This window comes from Panthera tigris, chromosome E1 (genome assembly GCF_018350195.1).
Source record: "Panthera tigris isolate Pti1 chromosome E1, P.tigris_Pti1_mat1.1, whole genome shotgun sequence".
NCBI classification, from domain to species: Eukaryota; Metazoa; Chordata; class Mammalia; order Carnivora; family Felidae; genus Panthera; species Panthera tigris.
Window position 1 is genome coordinate 12,018,845 of NC_056673.1, and position 13,783 is coordinate 12,032,627.

General features: G+C 54.5%; 1 protein-coding gene across 3 annotated transcripts in view; it reads right to left on the reverse strand.

Annotated features, from left to right (window-relative positions):
- Positions 1-13,783, reverse strand: part of LOC102955459 (myosin phosphatase Rho interacting protein) — a 154,144-nt gene that overhangs the window by 26,154 nt on the left and 114,207 nt on the right. For all 3 annotated transcript variants that reach the window (XM_042966316.1, XM_042966319.1, XM_042966317.1), the window contains exons 12-15: positions 11,749-11,838; positions 7,570-7,679; positions 4,093-4,657; positions 1,724-1,840 (exon numbers count right to left, since the gene is read on the reverse strand). In XM_042966316.1, the coding sequence (XP_042822250.1) occupies positions 1,724-1,840; positions 4,093-4,657; positions 7,570-7,679; positions 11,749-11,838 (882 nt within the window). The remainder of the gene's footprint in view (positions 1-1,723; positions 1,841-4,092; positions 4,658-7,569; positions 7,680-11,748; positions 11,839-13,783) is intronic.

Here is a 13,783-nt window from a genome sequence, read left to right on the forward strand (position 1 = left end):
CAGGCTCCTCCTCCCCAGCACCAGCAGCGCAGTGCCCGCCCCGGGGGGGCTGACTCCTCCTGACCCTCAACCCCAAAGGCCCCCTCCCCTGCTCGTTCCCAATGACTTGGTTAGAAGCCTGTTCAAAGCGCCAAGGGAGGCTAAAAGTCACGGTTGTTAGACCTAGCGGAAAGGCCAGCCCCGCCCAGCTTTGCCAGGGGCTTTGGCTCAGGCTCATGCAATCATCCAGGTTAGACACGGAGGCAGGTTCTTAGGTTAGCAATGTGCAAAATCTGCTGCTAGTTTCTTTGCCACCTGATGTGAAGTGAATTCGTGCAGGTTTAAAAAGATGCTCCCCAAACCTGGAAGGTCTACACGAAATGACCCAGGAAGCCCTAGAGTGACATTTATGGGAAAGAGGGACACCCACCATCACCAGTGCCTGGTGCCTGAGAGTCTGACCTGGGCATGGCCATAACTTGGCTTGAAGGGGCGGGGGAGGGGGTTCCAGGGCACACGAGACACCCAGGGCCACGGTCACAGCTGGGGGAGAAAGAGAAGGCAAGGGGAACACGCAACAAGAAACGGCACGGAGACAGGTAGACTCTGCCCAGAGGTCCACGTGCTGCCTGGCATGACTCGGACCAAGACGACCGGCGTGCCGCAGTCTGGAAATGCCGACACAGCCACGTATCACAGAGACTCTGGGTCACTGAGAGCCGGAAAGGCCCTTGGGGTCAAGTTCTAATCCACAGGCAAGGAGGCCGAGGCCGTGGGGAGGGGCACCAGCTTCTACTGGTCAGTGGCAGGACCCAGACTGGAAGGCCCCATCCTCAGCCTTGGCTGAGAGCTCAGGTCCTCCCCACCATCACCCCATCTTGCATTTCCCCAATGCTCCTTCGTCGACCACCTCTCCCCAGCAGCGTGTCAGCAGGAGGGGGCAGGAGTGTGTAGTTTTGTACCCCAGAACTTGAATAGGGCCTGGGATGCTGGCCGACCCTGTCCAGGCGCCCTCCTGCCTGGCGACACACTGGGGCAGTGCCCGCCGCTTGCTGGCCAGCACGCAGGCACGGAGCTCCCCAGTCTCGGAGAGGCGTGGGTTTGGATCTCAGCTCACGACTCGGGCTGCTGCCCTTCTTATCAGGCTCCCCGTTAAGCCACTGGAGGAGTCAGCTCATGGCTGGGCGACCATACTTTCCCTCGACACTTCAGCCTGGGCAGAAAATAAGAAGCAGGGCCACTAGGCTAGTGCTAATAGCCCCAGGTTGCCCTGTAGCTGTGGGACACACAAGGTCACGGACAAGGAACCAATTTTAGCTCTGCCACTTACAGCGGTAAGGAGGCACTGGGCTGGCTGTTACTCATTTTCTTCAGTTGGTAAAATGGGCCTAACACTGCCATTGTGAAAGCAAGTAAAAACGACAAATATGTGACGTTTATAATAAATACACAATTAAGTACTCTGAGAGCCAAGAAGAAAGACAACTAGAATGACTTCATTAACAAGCAAAAAAACCCCTCCGATACAGAGGTTTCAGGCACATTCTCCAAAATGTCATGCTAGGGTGAAAAATGAAGACGACCCACGACACAGAGCCCTGACGCTGCGGCAGAGGAGCCCAGAGGCGCGGCACTGGGGAGAGGCTGCCCCCCGCTCAGCCAGGTTTTGCACATTCCTAGCCTGCCTGGGCCCTTCACACCGAAGGCCAAGTGAACGAGGGTCGCAGCAGCCCCTCAACCCTACCTGCAGCACGTAGCCCTCCCGGGCGCTCTGTTCCCGGCCCAGAGCCACCCTCAGCTGGTCCTGTAGGAGCCGGTTCTGCTCCAGAAGGTCCGAGGCCTCCTTCTGGCTCTGCTCCAACTGTGGACAAAAAGACACACATTTTTAAGCAAAGCGATGGCAATGAATAGACAGAGCAACACAGCACAGACCCACAGAGGCATTTCTTTCTTTCTTTTTTTTAATGTTTATTTTTGAGAGAGAGAGAGAGAGAGAGAGCACAAGAGGCAGAGGGACAGTGAGAGAGGGAGACACAGAATCCAAAGCAGGCTCCAGGCTCTGAGCCGTCAGCACAGAGTCCGATGCGGGGCTCAAACTCGCGAACCGTGAGATCGTGACCTGGGCCGAAGTTGGACGCCTAACTGACTGAGCCATCCGGGTGCCCCCACAGAGGTGTTTCTAGCTCCAGCTGGGCCGGAGCACAATGGGACTCCCCGGCTGGCCTTCCATGTGGCCACATTTCAGTGCATGTGCTGATCACGTCTTTACCTGCAGCACTTATCTATCAAGCCATAGATAACAACAGGAGACTTTTCCCTGGGTACCCACAGAATTCCCACATCCCTATAAGGATGCGATGGGCAGACCCCACCAGCAAACGAGGGCTTTGTGCCTTTTGTCAGAAGATCACCCTGGGGCGCCTGGGTGGTTCAGTCAGTTGAATGTCCGACTTTGGCTCAGGTCACGATTTCACGGTTTTTGAGTTCAAGCCCCAAGTCAGGCTCACTGCTGTCAGTGCAGAGCCTGCTTTGGATCCTCTGTCCCTCTCTCTCTTTCTCTCTCTGCCCCTCTCCCGCCTCAAAAATAAATATTAAAAAAGAAGAAGAAGAAGACGACCACCCTGCTGGGGTCCTTCTGGTTTCCTCAGTGGCCACTGATGCCCTGGGGCAGCCCTCACTCCAGGCTTCTGCCGAAACAACTCCTTTGACCACTTTTATATAAAAGATTCCATACAAAATTCTGTTTGCAGAAAGGGTTCCTGAAGGGTTCCATAAGACGTACAAAGCAAGCGAGCTACGTCACACTCTTCTTGCTTTCAATGGCTTTGAATTCAGTCATTCACCCATCCGCCTGTTCTCCAAACACTCCATCGGTGCCTACTGGATGCCGGGTGTGGGCGCCCCCGGCCCGCCCGCTGGAGCGGCTGTGGTAAGCGGAAGCTGCGTGTGCAGCGGATGAGCCGGGCGCCGCCAGGCTAGGCTGTGGGAGGTACAGAGACTCCTGGCTTTCCGACTCCGCTGTCTACAGCAGATTCGTGGCCTGACATGTGTGGCCTGCAGGCCAGCAGGCCCATTTTGACAGTTTAGAGCAACGGGAGTTTGAACTGCTTTTTTTACTGCACCTTGACTTTATTATTACATTAATGTGTGTAGAAAATGGAAAAGAAATTAAAGTGGTGATGTTAGCGATGAAGGTCAGCCTTGTGAACTTGACAGGAAAAAGGTAAGAAGTGAAGGCAGGCCGAAGTGACAACCCTTCCACTTCACTTGGCGACTCGTGTCAAAGAACACATTTAAAACATCCTGCTGCTGAGTGCTCCTAAAAGGCCGTCCACTGCTGGACCTTCTTGTCCAGGAAAGTCCCTGTTCAGACTTAGAAATTCACTATGGAGTTTCCCAGATTTGATTTCTGGACATGCTTTCACGTACGAGTACACCGTTACAAACGCAGGGACTGGCTCATCTCTGCATCCCAGAGGGCAGCCTTCAAGTCGGTGGCAGGGCAGCAATCCTGTCACCTGGGGCCTGTTTTACATCTCGAATCTACCTGACTAGCTAGAATCCAGCCTCTGCCTCCTGCTACCTGCCCCACTCCCCCCTCAGTTCCCATCAATGGTTACCAGGCTGCCGCGAAAGCCTCGGGGCTTGGCTCGTCTCTGCCTCCAGCTCTGGCCCCTTCAAACCAGGGCCGCCTACCAAATGTGGAAACCTAACTCTGCTTACGCCCCTCTCCTGCCTCAAACAGGGTAGGACAAGGACCCACCTGGGCCCTGGGTCCCATTAGCCTAGTCTCTGGCCACCTCCGGCTATATATGGCATTCTCCTCCCCCCCACCCCCCCATATGGCTAATGCCTTTTCCTTCTGAGAAAGCCTGGTGTCCTCTCCCTGTCACCCTGCACGATCTGGCACTCTCCCGTACCTCTCAGTGCCTACACTGTACTCTAAGGACCTGTCTGTCCGTGTGTCTGTCTCGCTGAGTGGTCTGCAAGTCCCTGAGAGGAGGGACCACATTCCCTCAATATTATGTGGCTGAACCATTCAGGCCACCACCAGGCACAGTGGGTGCTGGGGAAGGCCGTCGCAGGGAACCCGGTCACCTGTCCACCCATTACCTCCTTCTCCAGCAGAGAGGTCAGCTCGTGGGTGGAGAGCCGGTCACTTCCATCCTCGGAGGAGGACAGGTGCAGGGGGGCAATGGGCACCTGCTTTTCTTCCCGGAGAGGAGTGGTCTCCACCTGATGCCACCGCTGCTCAATTTCCACATGGACGTTCTGGGTCTTGAGGTCGGTGGTCATGGGCAGCCCTGGGCTCCGGTCGACCTCCATCCGCAGGGCCGTGTCATCAGTGCCCGGCCCGTCCACAGTATCGAGCATTCCAAAGCGCTTACGGCGTTCTTCCCGCCGCCGTGCACGCTCCCGCTCCAGCTCACCGGCCTCAGCCTCGGGGTGGGCGTCAGAGGCCCCAGTGGCGCTGGCCCTCTCCTGGGCCAGGGCCTGCTGGATAGGGCGGAACTCGGCCCAGTCAAAGGTCTTAGAGCGCCCCTCCCGCCTGCGCTCACGAGCCCGGCTCCGCTTCTGCTCGGGGTCTGGCTCTCCACGCTCCACCTCTGGCTTCTCACTCGGCCTTGGGCAGGTCTCAAAGGAGGAGCTGCTCCGGTTCTTTTCCTCTGGCAACGAGCTGGGGGAGAGGGCGGAGAGCCTGTCAGGTGTGGCTCCTGGTGACAGCCACCCATCCAGGTGGGGCACCCAGCTCCAGCATGTTTTCTTTCTGTGCAGCCAGGGTTCCCGCAGGAGAAGGGAGGAAAGAACACTGCCTTTGCCCATGTCCCTTCCATGGGGGGGGGGGGGGGGACCCAAACCGGGTTCTGTGTGGGGATGGGAAAGGAAGAGCCACAGACGGCTCAGAAGTTTCTAGCCTCAACCTCGGAGGGTCCTCTGACACAGGAGATGTTGTAGCGGAGCTTCATGATGGAGACCCCATCAGGCTGCACCAGGAAGGGGTGACAGAATGAACGAGACCCAACCACTTTTCTCAAAAGGCTCAAGGGTTTTTAAACAAGCAAGTAAATAAACCAAACAGTCTGTATTTTAGGAACACCCCTGCGGGGGCTGGTGTGACAGATGGATCAGAGAGTGAAAGGCCTGAGACCGCTGTGGCCAAGTGAGAGAGATGGCCCAGGTGGCAGGCACATGCCCGCACCATGCAGCGGCCCACCCCGTGCAGGAAGTGAGAGGGGAGCAGGATTCAAGGGCACCTCTGCTTGCCAAGTAAGGAATCCATGCCTTTATCTAACATGCCCCAGAGCAAAGATTTCTAGAGAGGATGCCACCTGAGCAGGGGTGAGGTGGGAGCATGAGTTGTGGCGGTTTGAGGTCCCCAGCCTGAACAGGGTGGCCTCTGGTCCTGCCCAAGCCAGCAGAATAGAGCTGTAAGCCACTCAGGGCCACGAGGGCCAGCAAGGGCGGTGGGAGTGGGGGTGGCAATGCTCCAGGGAGCGCCTGTCTTCAAAGACAGTGGGGGTCAAAGAGAAGGGAGCCTGGGAGAGAGGTGCCTCGGGGAAAGAGAACATGGTCGTCACCATGCTCTGGCCATCTGTCCCAAGGGCTTCAGGGTGGTGGGACCTGCAAGTTCCCCATTTAAGACCACATGTGCATTTGAATGACCGTTCTCCAGAGAGGACCTTCCGATGCCACTGAGCGGAGAGCTGACCCGGGCTTACAATTGTGTAAGGTGTCACGCCCGCACGGAGAGCTGGCAGCCGCCATCGCAGCACCACGAGAGGAAGCCCCTCCAGCTCCCAGGCAGGACGCCCCTTTAACTCTCTGCCACAGACACAGGGGGACTATGGCGCCTGGCTCAAACCTGTGCCTCTGACGTCTGTATCTGTTTCTAGTACCTTCTTGGGACTTGGACCACCTGTAAGTGCTTAAAAAAAAAGTCCAAGTTTTTCTCAAACCATAAAAGCTGACATAAAACAAGCAGAAAGGCTGAAAACGGGGGGAGAGTGAGGACCCCCATAAGTTTGAGATGTGCTAATTCTGAAGTAAATCCTAGTCAGGAAGACAATCACTAAGTCAACCTTCCCACACAAATAAAAGCCCTGGCCCCTGTGGGCCTGCAGTCCCTGCACAGAGCCAGCACGGGACTGCGGCAGGGAACTGTGAATGTCAGCCTAGAAGGTGCCTCTCAGGAGAGGCGTGTGCACACGCGTGTGCTCAAGTGTGTCACTTCACACCTGTTCTGAGGCCAAAGCCACACGCTTTCCCTGTGACATCCCAAAGGTGACTTCCCCAGCCGGGACCCTCGGTCCCCACACAGGGCCAGGCCCTGGACAAGCAGCCAGCGCCGGCTGGGACACAGCAGGCAGGGGAACGCTGGGGCCAGGACGGTCCTCTCTTGTCCACCACCCACGTCACCGTGGCAGCAGCCTTGCCAGAGAACCCCGACGTGCCTTTCTTGCTTTGCTATGGGGGCTTCCTCAAGGTGCTCAGGGTGTTGACCTTGTAAAGCTTTAGTCTCTGCTCCTGCCTGGGAGAGAGCCAGGGGGCAGCCAGAGGCCGCCAAGGGACATGGCCCAGTGAGGACGAGAGTGCCCCCTTCATCTCTGCAGGCAGGGGACATCCCATTAACAAATACGCCAGCTCTCCTAATAGGACCCTTGAGAGCTTGTCCTGGCCACCAATGCCTGGTCTTACTGACAGAAACAACTCAAAATTGTTCATTTCATAAATGAAGGAACTAACAATGCCAATAAACACAAGAGAGAACGCTCTCTTCCTCCCTTCTTGTTCAAAGAGGTGCAGTGTCACCAGGACGGAGGCAAGGCCTTGACAGAGACCTGGCATGGCCACAGCTACCCCAGGCCTCTGAGGGGCACACAGCCCAGTAGCGGCCAACAACACGAGAAAGACACTTGAAGAGCCATTCAAACTACCTGCCCTGAAAAGTGGGAACAAGAGGGTCTCAGGACAGGATGGGGCTCTGAAGTCTTCAGGTGAGAACGCTCAAGTTCTGGGCATCATGGAACCAGCCCCCCACACCAGAACCTTCTTTCTTTTAAAATGAAAATGGGTTTCTGACCCTCACAGCAGAGGAGGAAGGCATGTGACATGCAAATCACGAGGTACAAACCACAGAGACTTTAACGTGAGGGAAGAACGAGTTTTTCAACTCAAGCTCTAATGCGGAATCTCAAATAAGTTTTTCCTGGTTGTGTACAAATCCAACAGATGTAGGAGTGAAGCAAAAAGACCAAGAAGAAGACATGCTCTGGTGGCTCGTGAATGTGGCTCCAGGGCTGCCCAGCGCCCAGGCCAGAGGGGCTCCTCCTGCTAGGTGCAGTCCCAACAGGGGCACAGACACTACTTGTGCAGCTACACCGGCCAGGCTTCAAGGAGGAAAAGGTAACCTGCGGCAAAAAACCAGGAAGCCAGAGGGAGACCGTGTGGGGCCAGCCGATGGTGGGACGAAGGGCGGAAGGAGGTGGCTGTGCCAGGACAGGTGCGAGCTCCCAAAGGAGCCACAGATTCGGAAGGGAGCGGGGCGGCGGCCAGAGGGGAAGGCGGCTCCCTCGGGCACCCGGGTCTTACCTCGTCACGTCCGGGGCAGAGGTCGGGTGGACGTGCTTCATGATGGTCTGGATCCAATTCCGCCGGATTCCAGATGTCATAGCAGAGAGCGTGAATTCGCCCTCCTTTGTCTACACAAAAGATGAGCCGTTATCAGTGATTGTCACCTTCCAACCCCCAAAGGATATCCAGCTAGGTGGCTGTCCTAGGAGCACCGTGTGCACCCCACCAGCCCTCAAATGAGAGCCAGAAAGTAAAGGAAGGAAAGAGCAAATCCGCTTTCATGGCAGACTCAGCCACCTCCCTCCGTTTCCCGTGTGCCTACAATGTCCCCGGCACCCAGATGGCTCCCCTGCTCTTCAAGGGGCTCACAGGGGAAGGAGACGGCACGACCCGACAACAAAGCCAGTGTGTGGGAACGGTGGGTGGGAAGGGGACCCCCGGGCCGGGGACATGGCCCAGTGCCACGCAGCCACACATAGCAAGTACACAGGCGACCGGGAGACGAGGGGCAGGCACGGGACTTAACAGGCGGTCTGGGCACGATACGGGCCACACGGTGAGGCTGAGAAGGGGCAGGGAGACCCGCTGGGCCGCTAGGGCAGTGGTCCAGATGGTGACAGAGAAGAGGGAGGTTCTGGAGAGGTAAAGGAGGTGGCTGGCGCTCAGTCCCTCACGGAGAGGATATGGGAGGGGAGCCAGACAGGGGCTGAGAGCGGCAGCAGGGCCAGCAAGTGAAGGGTGGCCTCTGGGACACAATCCTTGCGTCACTGAGCCACCCTGCCTGGCACCACCCAAGAAGGGGAGGGGCAGGAAGCGCAGGTAAGTCCGTTTCCGGCTTCTGCATTCCAGGCTCCATGTCACACAGTGAGGGTGTCAGGACTGTTCGCTATGCTGCTCAGGCTCACGAGCGGGCCTGTGAGACGCGCCAGCTGCTCAGCTGACGGGAAGATGAAATCACCCGACGGTTTGGGGATGGGCGCCGGCACAGCCAGGGGCCAAAACACCAGAGACCGCGAGCTGACCCAGCGAGAGCTGACCCAGCACGCCGCAGAACGTAGCTTGCTCACGACCGCCTCCTCCAGCGCAGGCCCCCGCCCGCGTGCCCAGTCAGACGGCACACGGCCCGCGCCCAGCTCATCTCTCCTTCTTCTTCTGTTTCCCCTCCGTGTACGCCAAAGGCAGGGGTGCCGCTCAGAGCTCTCCGAAGCACGGGCCCCTCACGCCCCCGGGACCGGCTCCCACGCACCCCTGGGTCCTCTGCTTCCTCTCGCTCCAGGTGTGGGTGCTTCTGGAGTCTGACCTCAGCGATCTGCACATTCTCACCCATGAACTCATCTCTCACCTCCAGCGAGCTCTTTCCCAACCGGGTCCATGCTCGTGGCTTCCTATCTAATGCTCTTAGGGAGCCCACCAGGGCCTCAAACACACTGGTGGCCAGAATTCCAGAGGCTCTCCTCCTTCGGAAGCTGCCTCTACCACCCGACTTCTGCACAAAACTCACCGTGCTCTGGGGTGCGAGGCCTCACACCTGCCTCCTCCTTCACCTGGCGGAGCCACAGCCCACGCACCCTTCCACCGTGGGCCCTCTCGCCACTTTGCATGCCTCCTGCCTCTACTTTCCCACCTTTCTAAGTGCCCTGCACGTCCTGCTGGAGGTGTCTTACTGAGACACAACTGCCTTGCACCCTCCAACACGTTCTAGAACTTCCTCCAACTTCAGGACAAGACAGCCTCCCGACCTGGCCCTCAGGGCTCCCATGTGTCACCCTCACTTGGCTTCTGCATTCCGCTCCCTGGAGGGTGCCACCAGGTCTGGCGGCCGGGCAAGAACACGTGCACGCTCAGCTCTCAGCTGTGTCTCTCAACCCCCTAAAGCTGCCTAGTGGCCCGGACCGAGCCCCTCCTGGAAGCCACCCTCCCGCATTGAGAGCAGCCCTAGAACGGTGAAGTTGTGACCAGCTCAGTGAGAGGCGCTGACTTAGTGATAAAACACTCCTCACCCCCAGGATGCCCACCCAGAGAGAACTACTCTTTGAAACGGAGAGGTAGGGCTGACCGTGGGGGGACTCGGCACGGACCCAGACAGCCAGAATTCACCCCTGCCTCCAAGGCTGCCCGACGTGTTGGCTCACCAAGCCCGTCTATTCCTCTTGTGGGTACGAGGGCAGAAAAGCACCACAGCAGGGCAGCACGGGCCGCCGAGATCTGCCGGCTTCTGCTCCAGCCCTGGTGCCAGGTCATCAGTGCAACCTCCAACTAGGACGTGGCGTCCCCACAGCTGCCCCACATGGAAGGAACGCCACGACCAGTAGTCCGGTGGGCTGCTGACTGGATTTTGCCTTATAATGAACTCTCCAGCCTTCGGGTCTGAACCTTGGCCTCCTCTGGGTTGGTTAATATGAGTCAGTCCCAATGTGCCTGATCTACTCTAAGTCCAGAAATACAACTGAGCTTTCAGATGCAAAGATCTAAAGGCAAGAGCCTGCTGGGGCGCCTTGGTGGCTCGGTCAGTTGAGCGTCCGACTTCGGCTCAGGTCATGATTTCACGGTTCATGAGTTCAAGCTCCGCACTGGGCTCTGTGCTGACAGCTTGGAGCCCGAAGCCTGTTTCGGATTCTATGTCTCCCTCTCTCTCTGCCCCTCCCTTGCTCACGCTCTTTCCCTCTCGCTCTCAAAAATAAACAAACATTAAGAAAAAAAAATTAAAGGTGAGAGCCTGTTAAAGGTAACCCCCCTGCCTGGAGCTCTAGCTCCCTGTGAGAAACCAGCCCCCAGTGGCAGCTCTGGCCAGCTGCTCACCATCACACACTCCTAAGGCTCTTGTGACAGAGGGATTAGCTCTGCCCAGAGAGAGGTCTGGCATTTGTCCCAGCTCCTGGGAAGTAACCTATTTAAGGTGGGGGCTGGTCACTCCAGAAAGACCAGCCATGAAGGGAGAAGGCTGGGGCTCTGGGACACATGAAATCAGCCGACGTCTGGGGAGAGGGCCAGAAATTGCGCTCGATCACATGGATAGTTAACTCAATCAGCAACAACCATGAAGCTTCGATTAAAACTCTGGACACTGACTGGGTGAACTTCCTGAGCTGGAAGCTCTGGGTAGAGCCACACATCACCCAAGAGGGTAATACATTCCCGAGGACTTGGAAGGTTTGTGTTTAGGGCCATCCCGGTACAATTCTCCAGGTGTCTTCCTCCGGCTTGTTCTGGTCTCTATCCTTCTGCTACAATAACACTACAATTGTATGTAGAGTGCTCCTATGTTCTGTGAGTCTTTCTGGCTAATTGTTGAGCCTGAGGGTAGTCTGGGGCACCCCTTGATCTTGCAGTTGGTGTCAGAAGGCAGATACACCAGTTGGAGATTATGCCCCCCTTTTTTTTTTAAAACGTTTTTTAGCATTATTTATTTTTGAAGAAGAGAGATACAGAGTGTGAGCAGGGGAGGGGCAGAGAGAGAGACACAGAATATGAAGCAGGATCTAGGCTCTGAGCTGTCAGCATTGAGCCCGACACGGGGCTTGAACCCACAGACCGCGAGATCATGACCTGAGCTGAAGTTGGACGCTTAACCGACTGAGCCACCCAGGTGCCCCGACTGTGCCCTAATCTTGAGCCTGGCTGCCTCCAGGTAGCCCTCAAACCACCAGCTTTAATGAAATGGCCAAGAATCATTTTATTTTTCCTATCATATTTCTTTTTGAGGGCAGGGGCAATGCCTTGCTTGCCTGAGTCCCTCACAAGATCGTGGGGGAACAAAAGACATGAATAGATGGATAAATGTCCAAATGAAAGAACAAATCAGTAAAAACCTAGTATTCAAGGCTTAACTAACACTTCTATTTTTATTCCCCAATCCCATTGTCTTTCCCCAACGCCAGCATTTAAAAAAAAGAACCTTCAGTAACAAAGCTTCTAAATGGTACTTAGAAGAAAAATGCTAAAGATGCTAACATCTAATTGTTTTGTTCAGATCACAAGTTGGAGTTGGGATGAGGTGCTAAGGACACAGGAAGGCACAGGTCAAGGCACTCACACTGACAGAAGAGAATGTATGCTGATCATGCCTGTGAGAGGTCACCTTATCCACAGGTGTCCCTGGACCAGGACATCACGTTTGTGGAAAAATATCCCAGCGGGTCAAGCCCGTGTCCCCCACCTCCACACCAAGCCTGTGTCCAAGCTCCACCCCAGGCTCACATGTATCTGAAAGCCGTAGTTTCTCTGGACTGGATACTCCGTGACATCATAACACGTGGATAAGTCAATTTCCCCGTCCAGGTCAGCAGCCTACAGAGAAACAGGAGAGGATCTTAGGAGATTTAGAAAGTAAAAGTCAACACTGAGGCAAGCGAATTTCCACGTTAGCTTTATTTTTCATGGGCATGTCCGCTGACAAGTGAGGACACTGCCTATCTTTGGCTACCTGGAAGCAGTGAGGCTATTTCCCTGAGCATCCTGCCAAAGATATCCAATCCATGCCAACGGTTCTCAAACGTGTGGTTGGAACCCTTATGCTCTTAAAAACTGAGGACCCCAAAGAGTTTTCATTTATGTGGGTTTCACCTACTGATGATATTTAACACAGTAGAAATAAACGTGAAAAAAAAAGTAAACCTATTTATTTGCTCATTTAGGAACACAAACCATTTTAGTTTTTATTAAAAAATATTTTTGAAGTCGGCAAGAGATTTTTGCAAATCTTTAAATGCTTGGTTTCCAAGGACAGCTGGATTCTCTCATCTGTTGCTGCATTCAACCTGTGCGATGTATCATTTTGACTGAAGTACGGTTGACCCTCGAACAACGTGAGCTGTGTGGGTCCAGTTATACATGGATTGTTTTCAAGGTAGCACAGTCCTGTAAATGTATTTTCTCTTCCTTAGGATTTTCTTAACAGCCTTTTCTTTTCTCTGGTTTATTTTATTGTAAGAATACAGTATATGCCGCACATAACATACAGATATATGTTAATCTATTGGCAGGCTATTAGCCGTTACGTTTTGGGGGAGTCAGAAGTTATATGCAGGTTTTCAACTGTGCGAGGGGTCAGCACGCCCAACCTCTGCATTGTTCAAGAGTCAACCGCGTATGAAGACAGTCCAGCGTAAGGAGACATATTTTAATAGTCGTTTCTGCCCCCCTCCCCCCGGTTTTGAGGAATAATCGACATGCATCACTGTATAACCCGAAGACGTACAGCATGATGGTTTGATGTACATATATCGTGAAAAGGTGTACTTTCTTAAAGGTGAACTGCAGAATGGAATCGCCAATCCTGTCAAGGACCTTTCCATACTGTTATATTAAAATCCACGGTTTTCTCCTGCCCCCTGAATGGCTCTATTACTCGTGCATGATTTTCTAACTTTACGTACTGGCCATCTGGAAGATACCAAGTTACGTGTATCTCCCAAAAGTCGACACATTTCATTACATAAGATCAAAACATCTGTTAGTGTGACCACCTACTCCATTAGGAGAGTCTGTCAATACAGGGAAGTTGTCAAGTTTGTGACAATGAATACGAATTTTCCAAAGTTCCAGTTTCGCTTGTAAGCTCAAACTGTATCACTGGCAACAAACAGTGGATTGTCTCCTTTGAAGGAATAGGCTCCCTTGGTGCATTTTAAAGCAAATGTCTGCCAGACACCAAAACGGAATGAGCAGTTTGTCTGTCAGTTGTTAAGTGCAGGCAGTACTGCACGAGGAGAAGCACGAGGGGAAGTCTGTCTGGCAGCCAGACGGGGTGCAGGTGCTTCCAGCGAGGGACCCACTACGTTCTGTTACGCAGCAAAGGCGCCTTATGCTCACTGCCCATGTTGAATCACAGAATACAGAAAAGACGAGTATGCGAGAATTGACACTTTACATGGCATTTTAACTTTTTCACAATAGTTTTGAGTATACCAGTCCGTCAGCCCCCCGAAAGGGTCTCCAGGGGTCCACAGACCACACTCTGAGAACTGCTGGTCTACGCACACACTACCAACCACACGCTCCCGCGTTCCTTGATTTCAGGCAGCACCAGGGGCCTGCCGCCCACACTGCTCTCGTCTATCCCGTATCACTAACATCTCTCCGCTGCAGCCCGTAAGCGTTCAGGCTATGTAAATGTATATAACGAGCTAAGGACGGATATTAGATTCTTGCCAATCTTCTGCTACCACAAAAGTGCAGGAATGACTAACCTTGGGCTATATGCGGGAATATATCTGAAGGATCCCTGGAGTGG